We start from the raw sequence: 23,074 nt of genomic DNA on the forward strand, positions 1-23,074 counted from the left end.
ATATAAAACCTATAAATATAATATAGGGTTCATATATAATCAAAATTAAGCCTTAATAGTGAACCCTATATGATTTCAACTCAAACTAAAGCCCAAAATTCATAATTTTCCGTAATAATCTTGTCCAGAAATTCTGCTTGTGCATACTTCACTAAAATAGTCATAACTTGAGCTTCAGACACAAAATTGGGTGATTCAAAGTGCATTTCGAAGATAAGACATAACTTTTTGATCGATATGCAAACATATCAATCCAAAAATGCATGAATCCCATCCAAAAGTGCATTTCGAGTCCACTAATTTTTCAGACTTGGAAACTGAAAAAATTAGTGAACTTAATTTAATAAATTCCAGCCCATCCGTGCACGTATCACTTCTATTAGGCATCACAAATCTATACTTCAGACCAGATATCCACTTAGCACCTCCAATTTGGATTTTCTGAAGAATCCTCTTTCCATGTCCTTCAAGATAATTGTTGGGGATAAACCCGATTAAGCAATGAACAAGTAAAAAAAATTGAAAAGATCGAAAAAATATTTTATGTGAAAAAACCCCTCCGAAGAGGATAAAAAACCATGGGTAAAGATAATTTCACTATAACAGAAAAAATAAAGAGTACAAAGATGGAGATAAAAACTAAACCCCGAAATCCGAAATAAGAACTCTCAAAACGTAAACACAAAACTTCTCTGAAAGCTTGTAAAAGCTAATAGCTAATAGCTAAATGTGTAAATGTGTTATCTTTTCTGGGGTGGAAAAGAGTCTATTTATAGGCTAAATTCTTAGGTCAAATAACATTAAAATAACCTACACTAATCAAAGTTTGATTGGAACAAATAATTAGAATTTGACTGGAAGAAGAAAACTGAGAAATTTGCATAACACTTCGCCTCGTTGTGACATAGCCATCAGCTTGTTGGGACATCAGCTATCACGTCATCATGACAAGGTGTTTCATCTCATCAAGACACCAGTGGTCGCATCGTCGAGAAGACGCCTCTTCTTTTATCGGGACGTCAAACCTATTTCAACCTATATACGAGGCATAACTCTAAAAATCTCCACATTGACTCGTATTTCTATAATGCATACTTTGAAAGAGCTCGTAACGAGCCTATTTCATACTATACAGGATATTAACTGAGTCGAAACTGTGCTTTGAAACTGGAAAACTTCTAGCCTTTGACTTGTGCATTGCCAAATCAAAACTGATTCGGGTCTGATTTTCACGAACGCAGTGCCCTATCTTTTCAAAACTTGCAGCCAAAAGAGAATATATCTTATCCGAAACAATCATACCTCTACTTCAGACGAGTCAACTTTGACTCTTTAACAGACAAGGGACGTCCGATTTCACTAGTCACTGTTGATCTTTTCTGAATGTAAAGACTGTCAATATTTTTTCCTTTCATCAAAACGAGAGCCCCATGGGATACATTATTGCTGCTTGACTCGATGTTTATTCTACAATAATTCGAGTTCAAATTTTCCAAGGAGATGAGATTTCTTTTTAAACCAGGTACATACCTGATATCTGAGAGTGTCATGATTATCCTATTGTGCATCTTGATCTGAACAGTACCAACACCGATTACCTTACTAGGTGTACCATTCCCTATATGCACACTCCATCTTCAACTGAAATGTATGTGGAGAACTAGTCCCTGTTGGAACACATGTGGAAAGAACACCTCGAATCTAGGATCCATTTTGACGTAAGCTCGAAGCTTTCACTTGTTGACACCAACAAGAAATTTTCACTCTTGTCATTGGCTAAATTACCACTAGCTAAATCTTCCTCGTTGCTCTCAACAGCCCTTTTATTTCGCAGTTTGTAACAATCTGCCTTGACGTGACCTAACTTCTTACAATAACGATATCTCTTGTCTTGCTTCCTTGATGCTACTAGAATTGAGGCTTGCTTATTTAGCTTGCTATCCGAATCAAATTTATTTTTAAGTTTGTCTTTTCTTAATAGATGACCCTTCACATCCTCAAACGAGATATTATCTCTACCATAAATCAGAGTCTTCCTGAAAGAGTTGTATGAAGGGGTAAAGAGCATAATAATGATCTTCATCGTCAATCTGAACATCAAAATTCTTTAAATCATTCAGAAGAGTAATAAATTGACTAATGTAATCTCTAAAATACTCACATTCGTTCATGCGGAACGTGTATAAGTGTTGTTTCAACACTAATCGGTTAGCCAGAGACTTTGTCGCGTAGAAGGTTTCTAACCTTTTCCACAAGGTGTATGTCATTTTCTCCGTCAATACCTCCTACAATACATTATTCATGAAGCACAATTGAATTAAGGATAGAGCATTTTTATCTAATCTATCTCATTCTGATTTTTCCATTTTGCAGGCTTTTTCTCTGTAAAGACCTTTTCAATATCGCCTTAAATCAGAATTGTCGTCATTCGAACTTGCCACATATTGAAATTTGCAATGCCATCAAACTTATCAATATCAACCTTGTTGTTGCCATCTTTGAACTGGTTAAATGAGAAAATCGACCAAGCTCTGATACCAATTTTTTTGGGATAAACTCGATTAAGTAACGAACAAGTAAAATAACATAGAAATTGAAAAGATCATACAAAAATATTTTACGTAGAAAAACCCTTTTGAAGAGTATAAAAAACTACGGGTAAAGATAATTTCATTATAATGGAAAAAATGAAGAGTACAAAGATGAAGGTTAAAACTAAACCCTAAAACCCAAGATAATAAATCTCAAAACGTAAACACAAAATTTCTTTGAAAACTTGTAAAAGCTAATACCTAAATGTGCAAATGGGTTATCTTTCTAAAGTGGAAAAGAGCTTATTTATAGGCTAAATTCGTAAATCGAATAATATTAAAATAACCTACACTAATCATAGTTTGATTGGGACAAATAATAAGAATTTGACTGGAAGAAGAAAATCAAGGAAATTGCATAATACATCGCTTCGTCGGGATGCCAACTATCGTGTCGTTGTGACAAGGTGCTTCTTCTTGTCAAGACACCAGTGTTTCTTCTTGTTTCAGCCCAAATACGAGGCATATCATTCTTAAATATAATGTTAAAATCGGTATTTTAATTGAAATATGATGTCATTGTAACGCCCCTACGCCTGAAACCATCACCGGAGTCAAGCTTGAGGTGTTACTAAACTTATCTTACCTTTTAAACAACTCTAAATCACTTATTTTAATTTTCGGAATAAACTGTTTTTCTGCGTCATGGTTACTTAAAAATTCATTTCTCGAGTTTCAAAACTCGAAATTAAGATCCGTAAATTTTTCTTGAAACTAGGCTCATATATATATCTACTAATTTTTTTATAGAATTTTTGACTTAGCCAATTAGTACAGTTTATTAGTTAAAGTTTCCCCTGTTTCAAAACTCAACTGCACTGACCTCTTCTTACTACGAATCATTTTTCTTCCTGTACAAAATTCATATGACTAATTCGTTTCTTTCTCTCAAAACTAGATTCAACAAGAATTCTAACCATATAAATTATACCTTCTAATTAGTTTTGTACAATTTATGGTGAATTTCCAAAGTTGAAACAGGGGATCCAGAAATTGCTCTGACCCTGTTTCACTAAAACTCAGATATATCATAAAATATAATACTTTTACCTGTTTTGCTTATTCCATAAGAAAATATACATAATAATCTTTAATTTAATATATTATTCATCTTCAAACTATGTTTCTACAATTTTTAGTGATTTTTCAAAGTTACATCATTTCTGTTACTTGAATCTGTTTTTAAGTTACTTTCACATTTTTTCATAATTTTCATATGATAATCATCATTCAATCATACATATTAATAAACATGTATATCATCAGCTATTTTCTTAGCTAATCACTAGCAAGTATTTACACATCATTCATTATTCATATTATACCAAAAGTAGCTAAGTTCCTATACATGCCATACCCAAAACAAAACGTCTAGTTATACCGAGTTATTTCTTTGATAGTGTGATCGGCCTCCGACATTTCCTTCGATCCCGAGTGACTAGATAAGTACTATAAGAAGAAGAAAATAAAGAGATTAAGCACTAGGCTTAGTAAGCTTACAAGCAAATAAATCACAACATTCAACATAATGGATAATTATGCATAATATCATCTAACATCATAAATTTCTTTACTTCTCAATTTCTATCTTCTTCTTTATTCCCTTACCTTCTTTCTTACGACCTTTCCTTTTCATAAGTATAATCTACTTTTCCTTTGCTGTTAATTCACTGTAATTTAACTCGTATCCTGACTGTTGAACCACTCGAATACTAAGGATACTAGGGTCGTTCTTGTCTATCAATATCTCGCCAATGCCATGTCTTTGACATGGACTTACATGAATTATTCTGTCTCCAATGCCATATATAATATGGACTTACATGGCTCAATCCTGTCTCCAAAGCCATATTTCTAATATGGACTTACATGGCTCATTTCATTACATCTCACAACCCTAATATCCTAACATTCCTAGGGTTCAACCGGCTTTCTAACACTTTTCCTCTGTCACTTCACCTTAAATTCGACTTTAAATATTTTCATAACATAATATATAAATGCTGAAATTTACAATAATAATGTAAAATAAAAGAATATTGCATTTATTTACTGTAAACTTACCTCGATACAAAATGTGACTAAACTTTACAATTTAGTCCTTTACTTTTCTTTTCCCGATCTACTCTCGAATTTCGCTCTTCTTGATCTATAATAGCAAATTTAGCTTATTTAATATCAACATTTATCAAAACAACCCTTTACTCAAACTTTGGCAAAATTACATTTTGCCCCTAAACTTTCACATATTTGCACTTTTGCCCCAAGGCTCGTAAATTAAACTTCATCCTATTTTCTTATGTTTTATAACATGCTGATCATTTTTCCTTCTATGGCAACATCAAATTCACACACTAACATGTACTTATGACTATTAGGTATTTTTACCGATTAAGCCTTTTACTCGTTTTCACTTAAAACCAAGTAGCACAAGTTGTCTAACATAATTTAAAACCTCATATTCCATCATAAAACATCAAAATACACAAATTTCACCTATGGGTATTTTTCCGAATTTGATTCCTAACTTAAATTATTCTTGGCATAAGCTTTATCGAGCTAGGGGACTTCAAAACGTAAAGATCATTAAAAGCGGGCTTGGAATCACTTACTATGAAGCTTGAAAGTTGAAGAAACCCCAGCTATGGAGAGAGGTAAGGTTCTGCTGGTAACTTGAAGAAGATGATACAATTTTATCATCTTTTACCTTTTATTAATGTTAATAACCAAATGACCAAAATGCCCTCCTTACTAAACTTTTCAAAATTCCTTCCATGTCCTAATTTTGTCCATGAACTTAAAATTGGTCAAATTACCATTTAAGATCTCCTAATTAATATTCCAAAATAATTTCATACTAAAAACTTCTAGAATACAAGTTTTGCAAATTATTCGATTTAGTCCCTAACCTCAATTTAAGCACTTTATGCATAGAATTTTATCACGAAATTTTCGCACAATCATGTAATCATACCATGAACCTCAAAATAATAATAAAAATTTTTTTTCTACCCTGAATTTGTGGTTTCGCAACCACTGTTCCGTTTAGGCCCTATTTCGGAATGTTACATTTCTCCCCCCCTTTAGGGATTTTCGTCCCGAAAATCTTACCTGTGAAGAGATATGGGTACTGTTTTCGCATAGCCTCTTCGGGTTCCCATGTAGCCTCGTCTACCCCATGTCTATTCCATAGTACTTTCACAAGTACAATACTTTTGTTCCTTAATTGCTTTACCTCTCGAGCTAGAATCTTTATCGGTTCTTCACCGTAAGTCATGTCTGGCTGAATCTCAACCTCTGTCTGAGAAATCACATGTGACGGATCTGAACGATAACGACGTAGCATAGACACATGAAATACATTATGAATCTTCTCTAACTCAATCGGCAAAGCTAACCGATATGCTAATGGTCCGACTCTCTCAATCACTTCAAACGGTCCAATAAAACGTGGACTTAGTTTGCCTTTCTTGCCAAATCTGAGAACTTTCTTCCACGGGGATACTTTCAAAAAAACTTTGTCACCAACTTGATATTCGATCTCTTTTCTTTTAAATCGCATACGACTTACGCTCATCAAGTCGCTTAAACAATTTCGATAACTTTCACTTTTCTTCCGTTTCTTTAACTAGATCAACCCCAGAATCGGCTTTCTTTAAGCTCAGTCCAATATAAAGGTGTACGGCATTTACGTCCAAACAAAGCTTCATAAGGTGCCATCTTCAAACTTGATTGATAACTATTATTGTAGGCAAACTCTACCAATGGTAAGTATTTTTCCCAACTACCTTGAAATTCTAATACACAACATCTAAGCATATCTTCAAGTACTTGAATAACTCTCTCTGACTGACCTTCGGTTTGAGGGTGGAAAGCTGTACTAAAACTCAACTTTGTGCCCAAAGCCTTTTGTAATTTCTTCCAAAACCGTGAAGTAAATCTTGGATCTCTGTCTAAAATGATCGATAATGGTACCCCGTGTAGTTTGACTATCTCTGAAATATACAACTCGGCCAACTTGTCAAGTGAATAATCCATACGAACTGGGATAAAATGAGCCGACTTCGTTAACTTATCAATCACAACCTATACTGCATCTTTCTTTCTCGGTGTAAACGGCAATCCTGTCACAAAATCCATAGTAACTCGATCCCATTTCCACTCAGGGACTAGCACAGGCTGGAATAAACCTGAAGGTACCGATGTTCGGCCTTTACCTACCGCCGATGATCAAACATCTAAAACAAACTCGAAATGTCCTTTTCATTCCTACCCACCAAGACATTTTTTTTAAATCATTATACATCTTTATACTACCGGATGAATAGACAAAGAACTACTATGTGCTTCCTTTAAAATCTTTCGAATAAGCTCATCATTCTTCTGGTATGCATACCACTCTCGGAACATCAAACAACCGTCAGAACTGATCTGAAAATCTGACTCTACATCCGACTCGCACTGATCTCTTTTGGTTAACAACTCACTGTCATTTTTTTTTTTGAGCTTCACAAATTTCTTCAAGAAACATCGGTTTAGCTCTCAACTCAGCTAAGATAAAACCATCATCTGATAAGGCTAGACTAGTGTTCAAAGCTCTTAATGCAAATAAAGATTTCCTACTCAAAGCATCAAGAACAACGTTTGCCTTACATGGGTGATAATCGATCACTAGCTCATAATCTTTAATCAACTCTAACCATCTTCTTTGCCTCAAATTCAAATCTTTTTGAGTCATCAAATATTTCAAACTTTTGTGATTAGTGAATATGTGGCACTTCTCACCGCATACAAATGATGTCTCCAAATCTTCAAATAAAAAAACAATGGCGCTAGCTCTAAATCATGTGTCGGATAGTTCTTCTCATGTGGCTTTAGTTGTCTAGAGGCATAAGCAATTACCTTCCTTCCTGCATAAGTACACAACCAAGTCCATTCATGGACGATCATCAGAATCACAAACTCCTTACCGGTTCTAGTTGCACTAAAAGCAGAGCTTTAGTCAACAATGCTTTTAACTTGTCAAAACTCTGTTGACACTTCTCAGTCCATTCAAACTTGACATCCTTTCGCAGCAATCTTGTCAGCGGGGTAGCTATCATGGAAAATCCCTTTACAAATCGCCTATAATATCCGGCAAGACCAAGAAAACTTCTAACTTTTGATACATTTCTAGGAGGCTTCTAATCAACAATGGCTGAAATCTTGCTCGGATCAACCTTAATACCTTTACCTGAAACAATATGTCTAAGAAAACCAACTTCTCGTAACCAGAACTCACTTTTGCTGAACTTGACATACAACTGATTATCTTTCAGAATCTGTAAAACTGTTCTCAAATGCTCTGCATGCTCAGTCTCATCATGACAATAAATCAAGATATCATCAATAAACAAAACTACAAACTTATCTAAGTATGGTCTAAAAATTCGGTTCATTAAGTCCATGAAAATGACAGGAGCATTAGTCAAGCCAAATGGCATCACAAGGAACTCATAATGACCATACCTAGTCCGGAAGCGATCTTGGACATCGACTCTTTAACTCATAGAATCGATAGTATCCGGATCTCAAATCTATCTTCGAAAACACAGAGCTCCTTCAATTGATCAAACAAATCATCAATTCTAGGCAATGGATACTTGTTCTTTATCGTTACCTTGTTAAGTTGCCGATAATCTATGCATAATCTCATCGATCCGTCTTTCTTTTCACAAATAACACTGGTGCACCCATGGTGAACTCTGGGTCTTACCAAGCCTTTATCTGTTAATTCTCGTGAATCGAGCTTTCAATTCTTTCAATTCCAATGGAGCCATTCTATAAGGAGCAATAGAAATGGGCGTGGTACCGGAATCAACTCAATACCAAACTCAACTTCCCTAACAGAGGCAAACCGGTAGTTCTTCCTAAACACATCGGGAAACTCACATACCACAGGCACTGATTCAATTTTCAATTCTGGATCTTTAGTGTTTAACACAAAAGCAAGATAAGCTTCATACCCTTTTCTCAAATCTTTTACACAGGATAGCCTCTGTGGACACACATTCTTGAGCATATTTACTGAGCCTGACAAATTCACGCTCATAATCGGTCACCGTCATATTGCCTTGTTTCAATTCCAGGAATTCCTTTCTCTTCTGGTCAATAAACCTCTGACTGATGTACTTTTTACGAAATTCTTCCTGAAAGAAATCCCAAGTGACCCTCTCTTTCGGTACAACTGATACAAGTGTCTTCCACCAATAGTAGGCTGAGTCTCTAAGAAGTGATACTACACATTTCATACATTCCTCGGGTGTACAAGATAATTCGTCAAAGACTCTGATAGTATTTTCTAACCAAAATTCTGCTCTTTCTGCATCATCATCTTTTGTTGCTCGGAACTCTTCTGCCCCTTGTTTCCTGATTCTATCAACTGGTGGTTTTTCTCTTACCACTGTACCTGTGACTGGGGAAGCTTGAGCTACATGGGTAGCCTGAGAATCATGAGGGGGTGGAGGTCTAACTGCCGGATTCGTACGAACGAACTCGGCAAACAAATCATTCAAAGCTCGGAAGAGAGCTTCTCGAGTCACTCCTCCCGATTAACTCACATCGCCTATTCTCGATGGCGCTACCCTTCTACGGAGCAAAGCGCATTACTTTCTACATCATCATCACCAGCTCACTCGGGATCCATTACAATAAAACAAAATATTTAAAAATCGTCAGGAGTCGTCACACTATCAAAATACAAGTATGGCATGTATAGCTAGACTTTTTCTCACACTAACTGTTCCGAGAATCGACTAAACCTGCTCTGATACCAATAAATGTAACGCCCCCACGCCTGAAACCATCACCGGAGTCAAGCTTGAGGTGTTACTAAACTTATCTTACCTTTTAAACAACTCTAAATCACTTATTTTAATTTTCGGAATAAACTGTTTTTCTGCGTCATGGTTACTTAAAAATTCATTTCTCGAGTTTCAAAACTCGAAATTAAGATCCGTAAATTTTTCTTGAAACTAGACTCATATATATATCTACTAATTTTTTTATAGAATTTTTGACTTAGCCAATTAGTACAGTTTATTAGTTAAAGTTTCCCCTGTTTCAAAACTCAACTGCACTGACCTCTTCTTACTACGAATCATTTTTCTTCCTGTACAAAATTCATATGACTAATTCGTTTCTTTCTCTCAAAACTAGATTCAACAAGAATTCTAACCATATAAATTATACCTTCTAATTAGTTTTGTACAATTTATGGTGAATTTCAAAGTTGAAACAGGGATCCAGAAATTGCTCTGACCCTGTTTCACTAAAACTCAGATATATCATAAAATATAATACTTTTACCTGTTTTGCTTATTCCATAAGAAAATATACATAATAATCTTTAATTTAATATATTATTCATCTTCAAACTATGTTTCTACAATTTTAGTGATTTTTCAAAGTTACATCATTTCTGTTACTTGAATCTGTTTTTAAGTTACTTTCACATTTTTCATAATTTTCATGTGATAATCATCATTCAATCATACATATTAATAAACATGTATATCATCAGCTATTTTCTTAGCTAATCACTAGCAAGTATTTACACATCATTCATTATTCATATTATACCAAAAGTAGCTAAGTTCCTATACATGCCATACCCAAAACAAAACGTCTAGTTATACCGAGTTATTTCTTTGATAGTGTGATCGGCCTCCGACATTTCCTTCGATCCCGAGTGACTAGATAAGTACTATAAGAAGAAGAAAATAAAGAGATTAAGCACTAGGCTTAGTAAGCTTACAAGCAAATAAATCACAACATTCAACATAATGGATAATTATGCATAATATCATCTAACATCATAAATTTCTTTACTTCTCAATTTCTATCTTCTTCTTTATTCCCTTACCTTCTTTCTTACGACCTTTCCTTTTCATAAGTATAATCTACTTTTCCTTTGCTGTTAATTCACTGTAATTTAACTCGTATCCTGACCTGTTGAACCACTCGGAATACTAAGGATACTAGGGTCGTTCTTGTCTATCAATATCCTGCCAATGCCATGTCTTTGACATGGGCTTACATGAATTATTCCTGTCTCCAATGCCATATATAATATGGACTTACATGGCTCAATCTGTCTCCAAAGCCATATTTCTAATATGGACTTACATGGCTCATTTCATTCATCTCATCAACCCTAATATCCTAACATTCCTAGGGTTCAACCGGCTTTCTAACACTTTTCCTCTGTCACTTCACCTTAAATTCGACTTTAAATATTTTCATAACATAATATATAAATGCTGAAATTTACAATAATAATGTAAAATAAAAGAATATTGCATTTATTTACTGTAAACTTACCTCGATACAAAATGTGACTAAACTTTACAATTTAGTCCTTTACTTTTCTTTTCCCGATCTACTCTCGAATTTCGCTCTTCTTGATCTATAATAGCAAATTTAGCTTATTTAATATCAACATTTATCAAAACAACCCTTTACTCAAACTTTGGCAAAATTACATTTTGCCCCTAAACTTTCACATATTTGCACTTTTGCCCCAAGGCTCGTAAATTAAACTTCATCCTATTTTCTTATGTTTTATAACATGCTGATCATTTTTCCTTCTATGGCAACATCAAATTCACACACTAACATGTACTTATGACTATTAGGTATTTTTACCGATTAAGCCTTTTACTCGTTTTCACTTAAAACCAAGTAGCACAAGTTGTCTAACATAATTTAAAACCTCATATTCCATCATAAAACATCAAAATACACAAATTTCACCTATGTGTATTTTTCCGAATTTGATTCCTAACTTAAATTATTGCTAGCATAAGCTTTATCGAGCTACGGGACTTCAAAACGTAAAGATCATTAAAAGCGGGCTTGGAATCACTTACTATGAAGCTTGAAAGTTGAAGAAACCCCAGCTATGGAGAGAGGTAAGGTTCTGCTGGTAACTTGAAGAAGATGATACAATTTTATCATCTTTTACCTTTTATTAATGTTAATAACCAAATGACCAAAATGCCCTCCTTACTAAACTTTTCAAAAATTCCTTCCATGTCCTAATTTTGTCCATGAACTTAAAATTGGTCAAATTACCATTTAAGATCTCCTAATTAATATTCCAAAATAATTTCATACTAAAAACTTCTAGAATACAAGTTTTGCAAATTATTCGATTTAGTCCCTAACCTCAATTTAAGCACTTTATGCATAGAATTTTATCACGAAATTTTCGCACAATCATGTAATCATACCATGAACCTCAAAATAATAATAAAATTTTTTTTTTCTACCCTGAATTTGTGGTTTCGCAACCACTGTTCCGTTTAGGCCTATTTCGGAATGTTACAGTCATCCTTACGTGATACATTAGGTTGGATATCCACTTAGCACCTCCAACCTGTATTTTCCTAAGAATCCTCCTTTTCATAGCCTTTAAGATAACTTCATTCCTAAAGATCATGTTAAAACGAGTTTCTGATTGAAATATGATGCCATCCTTAAATAATATATCCATTAGAGAAAACACTAATAACACTAATAACTTAAGAATTAGAGAAAACACTTATATGATAAATAACTTGTAATAAAAATTGAAATTAGTTAGAATGAGTTAAAGGTTTGTAGATTTTGAAAGAAAATGATTTTATTTTTTATTTTTGTAGAACATATAGATGAGAAAAAGAATGGGAAATTTTAGATAGCATGACCTCGATATTAATAGGCGTCAAGATCAATATGCAAAAAAGAATCTCAAAACTCGACACCTATAAGTGTTGAGATCCTATTACATCTAGTTAAATATGTATAAATTAAATACAAAAGTCGAAGATAAACTACATTAAATCAAACAAAATACAAGAATCTTGAGAATATATTGAAAAATATTAATATAGATCTCCACATCCAAGGGTTGAAGTTATAATAAAATAATTTCATCAATCGTGACTATTATAAAGAATTAAGAACCTTGACGTTCGTATAAGTGTCGAGTTACTTAAAAGATATTTTGAAAAAAATAAATTAATTTATATATTTTAAGAAAAAAATATTCTTGATATTTGAGAGGGCTAGCTCTTTTTTAGTATAATTATTTAAAATATCATCCACTGAGTAATCGACTAGACCCTCGAATGGAAGGTATTGTCCTCATGGCAGGGTTTGGTCTCCTATATTTCGAGGAGACCTTTATTTTTTTTAAAATATTGTAGTCTCGTACTTCACGGAGTTTGGACTCTCATTGGAGTACGAGAGACAAAATCCCTCCATGAGGACAATAGCTTTTGTTTGTAGGTCCAAGACAAACCTCCCTCAACAATAGTTAAATAAATAGGTAAAAATATTTTTGCAGTCCTCAATTTCAAAATTGAGCAAAATGATCAATCTCAACAAAATTAATGCTATTTAATCTCTGCCAATTTTGAAAGTGACCAAATAAGGACAATTAATCACGATGTTAACGTTTTCCGTCAATTGTACCTCATTTTAATTGATAAATAACAAATTTAGCCTTTGATATTTATATATCCTATATAAATAACAAATTTAGCATTTGATATTTATCTAGTTGACAGAATGTGTAAAGGTTGCAGTCTAAACTTGTTAAATTAAGATCAAATTGATTAAATGTGTAAACTTTAAGAGTTAAATTTATTATTTTACTAATAGAAATAATGTACAATTGACAAAAATTTATTATTTTACTAATAGAAATAATGTACAATTGACAAAAAATCAACATTGTAATTAGTTATCCTTATTTACTCACTTTAAAAATTAACGGCGATTAAATTACTGTAGTTATTTGGTTAATATTGAAAATGTGAGGGATAAGTTGAAAAAATCCGGAAAATTGTTCCCAAAGCTTCGATTAGTTTTAAAAGATACTTTTAATCGTAATTAATAATTAAAAAGAACAAGAAAAAGGTTGAGCCTCAGTTAAAAGTTAAAAGTTAAAACTCCTGTAGTCAATAAGCTGCCAAAATCATAAGCCCAAATCCCAAAATCTTAGCTAAATTCACCCCAATAGTCTTAAGCAAGTCAAACAACCTGCAACTCCGCCATGGACTTCCCCCACAACCATTCCACTAACTCCCTCTCCCTCTCCCCTTCCTCCTCCTCCACCTCCTCCTCTACTGCCCGCCAACCTCCTCCCTCCTCCACCACCACCACCACCACCACCACCACCGACAACGATCCTATGCACTCCTGGTGGGAATCCGTCTCTAAACAACGTTCTCGCATCCTATCCCTCTCCTATCTCCTCCCCTCCGACGGAACCACTCTTTCCTCCTTAGCCGATTCCGACCGCCCCGCTCTTTCTCTCCTCTCCTCTCCTGCCGCTTACTCCCTCATTTCCTCCGCCCTTTCCTCTCCTACCTCTGGCTCCGGTTCTGACCCTCTCTGCCAATGGCTCTACGAAACTTTCCAATCCTCTGATCCTCATCTCCGCCTCCTCGTTCACTCTTTCCTCCCTATTCTCTCCGGCACCTACCTTTCCCGAATCCACACATCGGATTCTTCTTCCCTCCCTTCCCTCTCCGGCTTCGAAGCCGTTCTCCTCGCCGTTTACTCTTCCGAAGTCAAATCCCGTTCCGGGAAACCTCTCCTCGTCCAAATTCCCGACCTCTCTCAGCCCTCTCTGTACCATGCTCCTCGTAACAAGCCCGCTGATGACAGATCTAGACAGTCCGTCGGCGTTTTATCTCCTCCGCTCGAGCCACATTTAGACGTAAAGTCTACTAAGCGAGCCGCCATCGTTGGAACCGCTCTTGATTGTTATTACAAACAAGTCTTTCAAATGCCGGCTTGGTCTAAGCTGGACTTTTGCGCATTCGCCGCCGCTTGGGCGGGCCAAGATTGTCCTTGCAGAACCAAATTGGACGGGGACGATCACGATAACCACGACAGCGGTAACGGAAACAGTAACGGACAGGATCACTTTTTTAGGAAGGATTCGGGGTTTAGTAACGGAAGGAGAAGCCGCGACGGCGACGACGTGGGCAGTGAAGATGATGTGATTAAGGATGTGGTGGTGGAGATGGACAATTTGGGTATCAATAAAGAAGATGCTGAGAATTTGGAGAAAAAGGGTGTGAGAATCCCTTTACCTTGGGAACTTTTGAGGCCGGTAGTTACAATTTTGGGTCATTGTTTGTTTGGTCCTTCCAATTCACAAGATGTAAAGGACGCTGCGTCGATCGCAATTAGGTGTCTATACGCGAGGGCCTCTCATGATTTAGCACCACAAGCGATATTGGCATTGCAAAGCCTGATTAGGCTGGATAAGAGTGCAAGAGCAGCAGCAAAGGCGGCTGCTACGGTTGTGGCAAACGCGCCTTCGAACGCTAACACACCTAGCAAGGCTAAGAAGCCAGAAATCCTTTTGGTTTCCAAGTGATTTCAAGGTTTGCTTGTGCAGGTAATGAATATGTATAGTTGACTCTAGTAATGTATACTACGTGGAAAATCAGTTTTACTACTAATAGTTTTCCTTAGAATTGAATTGATTATGCCTTTTTCCTTTAATTATGTTCTGTAAGCTCTCTATAATTGTTCTGGGTTTCTGATTGGTTGAGAGAATATGTGGGTTTCTTATTTACTTCAACCTGTAGTATCAGGCTTTCTGCTTTATTGATTTGGTAAGGTTGAGGCAAATGTTGGGGTTTGTTGTGAGGTTGCTATCATCTTATATTACCACTTCCTTATCTGTTGACTGCGGCATTATAGCTTATGATCGGTTTTTTGACTTTTTGTGTAGTGTAATGAGTTGGGTTCACTATGAAATGATGAGGTGCACGCCTTAGCATTAAGCTCTCTCCACTGGAATTTGGAGGATTAAAGAATTCCAGCTTTGTGTGAAGCTGCTTTCGTATTCATATTTCAAAGGGGGGCTATTCTGATAGTTGTTGAGGTTAAAGCATAAGAATTGGATTGGTATGGGAGAATAATAGGATATCCTAGATTGTTGTTTAATTATACTAGTGAAATGGTGAAATCTTCTTTTGACAATACAAATGTATGCCTATACAGATATAGTGTATAAAAGCAATCCTATATTTTAGAGAAACAAGTGCATTCAAGTTCCAAAGAATCTATCGCTTTTAATTGGAGGAAAAAAGAGGTCGGACTTCAACATCAACAAATTCCAATTGTGCAGTCAGGATAGAGCAAAGTGTCCATTTAGTTGAAATATGAAGTTATATAAGAATACATTTTACTTATTAGATGGTAAAATTATTGATAGATTAGAAGGGATTTACTTATTGTTGCTCTGGAGAGTATTAGGTAAACATGGAAATTTAGTTGGTGAATAATGATGCTGTCTATTTTATAATTCCATAACGAAGTGTTTGCCTTCCCCAACAACTCTTCAAATTTTCACCCCTCAGCATTCTACACATTTATCCGTACATCAACCTTTTCCTTCACCCTTTGGTTATTGTAACACCTTCATTATCCAACCAACAAATTATTCATCCTTCATCTTCAACACTATTTTTTTACTACCTATTAAGATCTGTTTTTTCTTTGTTTAAAGGATAGAGTTGACTAAAATAAAATTGTCTTTTATATTTTTTAATTTTAACATTGTTGGTAATATTATTATATATACGTTCAAGGTAATTTTCTTCATCCAATCATGAAAATATTAGTCGAATTGTATTATTATCACCGGAAATATAAAATTCCCTAAATCAAACACTCTTTTACTGTATATGTTAGCATCATTTTACAAACTCAACTCTAAAACTAATTCACAATGTTATTTGAATCGGATTGAATTGATCGGTCCGATCAAGAACCGATCATGATAGCAATCAAGAAAGGAGCTTTAAATTGATTAACTCAAGAATCAATATTGATCGGTTGAATAAGATAAATTGAACCAATTAAATCAAATTTCTTTTTAAAATTTCTTTTTATCATTTTTTATTTTTTTAATTAAACCGATCAAACCAATTGGATTGACAAACCAGTGATTTGATGAACCATGTATTTTTATAAAATTTGATACAATCATAATTCCTATGGTACAAATTTTCGTATCCTAATTTTGTTTTGCTAATGCTTTTTTTTAATCTTTTAACCTGTTTTTACATTACATTTCTTATCAGAGAGAGTGTTAATCAGTTTCCAATAACACCAGCTAAAATGATATACATGGACATAAATTACAGACGCTAGAGAGATTCCCATTCCAACCGTGATTACTAAAAGCAATTTGAGTTGGATTTAAAATTTGATTCTTGAATAGGTTGGAACTCAATTGAGAGGACGTAAAAATTAAGGTCGATAAAAATGCGAGACTACTAAATTAGGATTTTCCAGTACCAGTTAAAAATAAAAAATCTCTGCTAGACTGATTTTAATAACATACTCGAATTCAACTCACTAGGTGCTCGAGCTCAACTTTCAACTTAACAATGATCAAGTCAAAGTCGAAGCCGAATTCAAATTTCTTTTCCGAATCAAATTCAAGTAGCTTGTAGCTTGTGGGCAAACATGTTTTATACCCCTGTTCATACTAGGTAATCTGAACCGATTGGTTTCACCTTTCCACGGATCAATGAAGCAAACTATGAGTGCAAAACAGGGAAAATTCGTTATATAAGTGGTTTACTCGTATTATGAAGAATAATGTTCCACATTAGAATAACCTTGGAACAATAGACATTTCAGTTCCCACAGTTCACAACTCCATAAATCTTGTAACTTGTTGAACTTTTAACCGATATCGAAACATCTTCACCACCAAGTTTATCCACGAGATCAATTGAGAATTACTCATTACCTGTCTAGGCATTTGAATAGCGATCGATAGTTCTCAGAAAACCGGAAGATTGAGGGCAGTTTCTCATTCATTGGCAGTCCCATCCTCTGGTTGGCCACTCCCTCCATCTACACAATGACATGATAATTGAATTGAATTTGATTAATCACCACCATTTTCCCACTGAAAATCAGAATGTGAAAAACAAAATGAACTAGGCATACCTTCGACATCTGATGGAGCATATGGAGATTTCCTATATCTTGTTTGTTGTTGTGTAGGCTGAAGACAAAGTGCAGAAGTAATCATAACCATGCATCATAAAAGAACTAAATAAATGACTGATAAACAACTAACTAGCAGAAAACAAAATGGGATATAACGGCAAGTGATTAATCAAAAGAAGACCACGGGACCACACATCTGAGGAAAAATATTGGACAGGAAAAAAAGGAGAATTGCAATGAAAATCATCTCAAATCCTTTTATTTTTCTCTTTCCTGAAAGTAACGTGCTTGAAATTACAAAGACAAACTGCATAAAAATTCCATTACAACATGATTCCGGGAACATCTTGTATCAGAAATCATTCAGCTGCTCTTTATAAAATGTTAAATTCAGTATGAAATACAAGTTAATTAGGTTGAAGAAACGACCATACCAAGTCAATACAGTACCAAAATAAAAAGATGTAATTAAGGTAGTTGCTTATCTTAAACTTTAAGTCATGTTAGTGCAGATGCTAGACAAGACTTTTTATATCATCTTCCATTTCCGAACATAAATATAAAGCAAGTAAATCCAAAAACTCCAGTTGTTTGAGAACCCCATATGGAACCTGTAAAGTAACCCACATTGGTTCAGTTGTTATAGAAACCCCTTTTGTCCCTCCAGACATCTAAAAGCGAGTAAAGGTTGTTTACTATCTTTTGAACCAATTAAAGAGGCGTACGTGTGACCAGTATAAATAATCTGAAAAGTGGACCAGATTAATCTAAAATTTAGACTAATAAATAAATCCTACAAAAGTGGACAATATGATTTGAACTTTCTTTAGACGGCACTATCCTGCAGCATTAAGACAGGCTATTCTATTGCTCTCACTAATCAGAGGAATTTACTACAATTCTTAAAATACATACTTACATATACAATTCTCACTATGTTATCCATCAGATTTGGACCAAAATTAAGTCAACTTACATTACACAAGAAGGGAATATTATTAAATATCTCTTACAAGCATTGAATTAATACCTGCAATTTGGGACGGAGGGCTTGAAGTGGTCCTTTGGGCTTCTCAACACCTTGCTGTTAGCATCCAAGAACATCAAAAAAAAAAAACAAAAATTGGTGAGTTCAGCTTAACTGGATTGATTAGCATACCAAGCTAACCAAAAAAAAAAAAAAAAGAATGCTAGTGGGTGGAGTCCAGTGGTGGAGAAATCTTTAAAGTACCTTTCCAAGTGCCCAATCTGCAGAGTCAAAGTAGGCACGTTCATGGTCCTGACATCAAAATGAAAAACTTAGAAGAGAATCAGCACAATCAAGAAACAACAAATTGTGACTTGCAGCACAAATCACCTTAGAGATAAGTGGAGGCTTCTTGGGCATAATCCCTCCGTATTTTTTCTTTACAACTGCCTCCTAAAATAGGCATAAGAAAAAAGAGAGTAAATCACCTCAACTTAAGAACTCCAGAAAAATAATTTTAATCCAGTACATAGCTATGATCTTTAATCAATCAACATTCCATAGTGAAGATAAGAACAAGACCTCCTGTTGAGATGACGGCATGGATTTTCCAGACTCCCGTGCAACAGTTCCGTCTACTAGTTCTTGATCTTTGGCGACCTCCATGCCTAACATCAGTTCCTTGCAACCGACCAACTGACAGTAGCCTAGATATGAAACAAGTAATTTGCATTAAACTTTAGTAATGCCAAATTTTAGCAGATCACAAGCACCAGAAAAGGAATTTCATTTATTACCATCAAACAAATAAGATCAGCAATGTAGAATAAAAATATAAACTCAAAGGAGAAAAAAAAATAAGCCAAAAGGCCATGATGCAAGTTCTACAGAATACCCATATTTACTCAATACTGATCATTAGCATAATCAAAACAGCAACAGGCATTAGTGATCTCGTTACTGTAACTCACAACACATTCATAAGCAAAGAATGCCACAACTAACTCAAATTCAAGGGGGAGGGAGGGGAATAGCAATTTTTGAGCATATTACCAACTTTCCAGCCTTAAAAATATTTCTTGATGCATATGTGTTTTACATCAAAACCAATTATATATTTGCAGCAACAATGAAAACCCCACAAGTCATTTACATTACAATTTATAACATGCCCAAAATATAAAATAAGCATAAATTGAAATCCCCATATATACTCAGTTTCAAAAAAAAAAAAAAATCCCATAACCACTAAATTAATTTCTCAAAAAAGAGAAAAGATCCATACTTTAGCTAAAAAAAAAATTGAATTAAAAACCAAAGCAGATCCATACCTAACTGCAGTGGCAGTCAAACCGAAATTTATTTTTCCAACTAATTAAAAAAAGCCTACGAGAGCAAAACCTTAGGTGCTAGTGATTCTTTAACAAATTAATAAGCAAATAAATCGATCATAAATTAAAAGATGAGAAAAGGAAAAGGGGAAATGGGAAAGATCGGGTACCTGAAATCTCAGATCCGAAATTCAAATGAAGAGGTTTTCTTAAAGGCGTTCGATAAATATAGATAAAAATAAAAATAAAATATTTGAGTTGAGTTGAGTTGTATTTTAAAGGAATTATGATAAGGGAATGGATCTTTTAGATTCTTCTATTTTTGGCATTAAATATGTTCCAATTTGGAATCACTTCCCTTCGAAAAATGACATTCTAATTACATTACTGTACAGATATCCACAACACTAGAGAGGGAAAACAAAATTAGATTAGCCAAGTTAAAGAAAAAACCCTAAAAACTTTTTTTTAGCATACAGCGGTGTAAGTTTTCGTGCTGACTAAAATCCCTTTTTTTCTTCTTTTCTTTTTGTGATATTTTTATTGTTTTTATAAATTAAAATTCATCATATCCTATTGAAAATTATATAGCAATTTTTTAAAATGTCATTTTAAAATATATAAATTATTAAGAAAAAATCACATCCTATTAAAAACTATATAGCAATTTCTAACATTTTGATTCAATTTTACTTATATTTAACATATATTTATGTAATTGACTTAGAATTTGTAATCATAAATCCTGAGTGACGAAAATGAAATTTCAACACTAGCATAATTTGAAAAGCCATGGCATTAGAGAGTGCCTTTGGATGTAGTCACTACTGGACGAATTTTGGAACCTTGTGCTAATTACAAAATTTAAAAAATTCCGATGCCTAGTGAAGATGAAAATGGCTGTTTAAATAACATGAGTGAAACTCTCTGCCCTCTTGTCGGAGGAAGAAGCCGAACTACTAACAAGTGTGAAGAAAGTGAAGCATAATTCCAATGCACTCACTAATGAAGTAAGGAAACCCATTTCCTATAGAGACACACTCTTGGGCAATGAGTTTGGTAAGTACGACCAGGATACTCTCGAGGAAGACAGGAACAATTCTGATTTAGGAGCTGCTTCTATGGAAGAAGAAGAACAACAAACTACTGACCTTTCCAAGATCTACCTTTCTTAGGAAGAGAGAATGAAATTTCGGAGCAGGTTCATGGGGAAACAGTAGGGTTTCAGTTCTTAAACTTCAAATTCCATGACAAATTATTGATCCAGGTCACGATTCTTTCCTTGTTACGTTTTTGTGCTCTGAAGATTACGATACAGCTTTGCCTGTGGAAGAATGGGTCATAGACGCGAAGCGTGCTTCGAAATTATCAGAGCTGAAGATCCATGCAAGGAAGGGAATGTAGGTGCGGTCAAGGATCAATGTCACAAGCCTGAGGATAAAACAGTGAAGGTTTCGACCACGGTTGATAGCGATGGAGGTACAATAGCGAAATAGAGTGTCAAAAGGTTACAGAACCAAGAAACGATGAGAAGGAAGATCATAGGAGTGGATTTGGTCCTTGGATGGTTGTTCCAAGAAAGAAAGCTACCAGGAGACGAGAGACTAGTAATCGAAATTTCCAAATTGGTGAATCTTCAAGGATCCATGCTAGCCTTGAGATGCAAGATAAGAAGTCAACCAGCGGCTCTAACGTTGACTACAAAGAGAAAAAAACAAAAATGCTTAGCAGCTTTAGTACAAGCCATTGTGGAGGGAGAAAATTTAATTTTGAAAACGGGTCTTATTAACTAGGAAAGCTCTGCCCTAGGCAAAAAGCAGCAAGTCATGTCATCTAAAAATTGCATGAATACTACCATGCAACCTGGTTACATAAAAAACGTGGGTAAAAGTAAACCTCTAAACTGAAAAGCATTGGAAAAAAAAGAAAAAAAAAAAGAAGTCCCCATCCCAAGCTCACACGTGTACGACCACTAGCGAGGACCTTCCTAAAACTCAATCGGTTTCCCCTCCAATGCCCAAAACCGCTACCACCCCCATCACTTCTGCAAAACTCCAAGTCCTTGTTGCTAACTCCCGACGACCCTATAGCACCTCAAAGGAGATTCCGTCGCTTCAACAGGAGTTGGGACAGTCTGGAATGGAGAGGAATGAATGACAGTCAAAGGATGAGGGCCTACTTATCCACTCCAAGACCACTACGGAACAACCACAACCGAACCCCATCCTCCGGACATCAAAATCGGTCAATGGCCCACTAAATTCTCTTTCTTTGGTCTCCCTTCCTCGAGCAGCAATGAGAGTGACACACTCCCCTTCCAGAACCGTCACCGCTCGATATTGCCAAGGCAACGAGAGGGTGGTTTCTCAAGGGGTAGAAGGAAACCAAGAGAACCTATTTTGGGTGGCACCTCTGATCAGTAACATTTCTTGCCCAAACCTCATCATTGGGTCCGAACTACATGATGTTGCATTCATTGTCAGAGTAGTTACCGAAAATTATACATCATTCAAACATGTAAATAATATCATTTACAATCATAATATTTTACACAATTATTTTTGAGTCTCACACGAGCTTATAAAAACTCTTCTACTAACTCGAGTATAAATTAAGACCAGATTGTGAAGTTTTCAAAGTTTTGAATCGATGTCGCAATTTCATGGCCTCTACATCGTGACGTCACTCACTATCAGGCCATGTTGCAACGTCGAAATCTCGAGGTCATGACGTTACCCCTGTTTTGACAACTTAACACTTTAATACATATTCATCCGCTTTCAACCCAATATCAAAATGACTTCTTTCAACCTATCACAAATATGATGCTTTTAAACCATGCCAATCTAAACCAATTCAAGCATGTAATCACCTGAACCAATCACTCAACATTATACAATTCAACATTTCAACATTAAAGCATAATCAATCCCCTATCAATTATCCATATCTAAAACAAACCATTTACCAATTCAAACATGTTATATTTGTACAACTTGGAAGTTTAGCACTTAAATGATTCTAACATGAAGCACACAAAGCATGCATTCAATTACGTTTCATACTTATCTAAAACAAACCATTTACCAATTCAAACATGTTATATTTGTACAACTTGGAAGTTTAGCACTTAAATGATTCTAACATGAAGCACACAAAGCATGCAT

The 23,074-nt window shown here is 35.0% G+C and overlaps 2 protein-coding genes across 4 annotated transcripts; one reads left to right on the forward strand and one right to left on the reverse strand.

Annotated features, from left to right (window-relative positions):
• Positions 1 to 13,563: 13,563 nt before the first annotated feature.
• LOC108477664 (chitinase-like protein PB1E7.04c) lies at positions 13,564 to 15,681 on the forward strand. Its single transcript, XM_053023614.1, has 2 exons — positions 13,564 to 15,030; positions 15,370 to 15,681. Exon 1 carries the CDS (start codon positions 13,672 to 13,674, stop codon positions 15,007 to 15,009), a length of 1,338 nt encoding a protein of 445 aa, XP_052879574.1. The 5' UTR covers positions 13,564 to 13,671; the 3' UTR covers positions 15,010 to 15,030; positions 15,370 to 15,681.
• Positions 15,682 to 17,211: 1,530 nt separating this feature from the next.
• On the reverse strand, positions 17,212 to 20,433 carry LOC108477039 (uncharacterized). Of its 3 annotated transcripts, none has more exons than XM_017779456.2 (7): positions 20,078 to 20,416; positions 19,159 to 19,283; positions 18,967 to 19,029; positions 18,841 to 18,888; positions 18,640 to 18,693; positions 17,607 to 17,664; positions 17,212 to 17,510 (listed from the first exon to the last, which is right to left on the reverse strand). In XM_017779456.2, the coding sequence occupies exons 2-7, from the start codon at positions 19,249 to 19,251 to the stop codon at positions 17,467 to 17,469; spliced, it is 360 nt and encodes a 119-aa protein (XP_017634945.1). In that variant the 5' UTR covers positions 19,252 to 19,283; positions 20,078 to 20,416; the 3' UTR covers positions 17,212 to 17,466. The 3 variants fall into 3 exon arrangements, with proteins under 3 accessions (XP_017634945.1, XP_052879600.1, XP_052879599.1); XM_053023640.1 differs by having other exon boundaries at positions 19,908 to 20,083; XM_053023639.1 differs by lacking the exon at positions 17,212 to 17,510 and having other exon boundaries at positions 17,644 to 18,220; positions 20,078 to 20,433.
• Positions 20,434 to 23,074: the final 2,641 nt, after the last annotated feature.

The sequence above is a fragment of the Gossypium arboreum genome, chromosome 12 (genome assembly GCF_025698485.1).
Source record: "Gossypium arboreum isolate Shixiya-1 chromosome 12, ASM2569848v2, whole genome shotgun sequence".
Taxonomy (NCBI): Eukaryota; Viridiplantae; Streptophyta; class Magnoliopsida; order Malvales; family Malvaceae; genus Gossypium; species Gossypium arboreum.

Coding starts and splice junctions, on each gene's coding strand:
- LOC108477664 (XM_053023614.1), top strand. CDS start 13,672: ATGGACTTCCCCCACAACCATTCCACTAACTCCCTCTCCCTCTCCCCT.
- LOC108477039 (XM_017779456.2), bottom strand. CDS start 19,251: ATGTTAGGCATGGAGGTCGCCAAAGATCAAGAACTAGTAGACGGAACT. Junction 19,030..19,158: donor TGCCGTCATCTCAACAGGAG/GTCTTGTTCTTA, acceptor TGCCTATTTTAG/GAGGCAGTTGTAAAGAAAAA. Junction 18,889..18,966: donor AGCCTCCACTTATCTCTAAG/GTGATTTGTGCT, acceptor TTTTGATGTCAG/GACCATGAACGTGCCTACTT.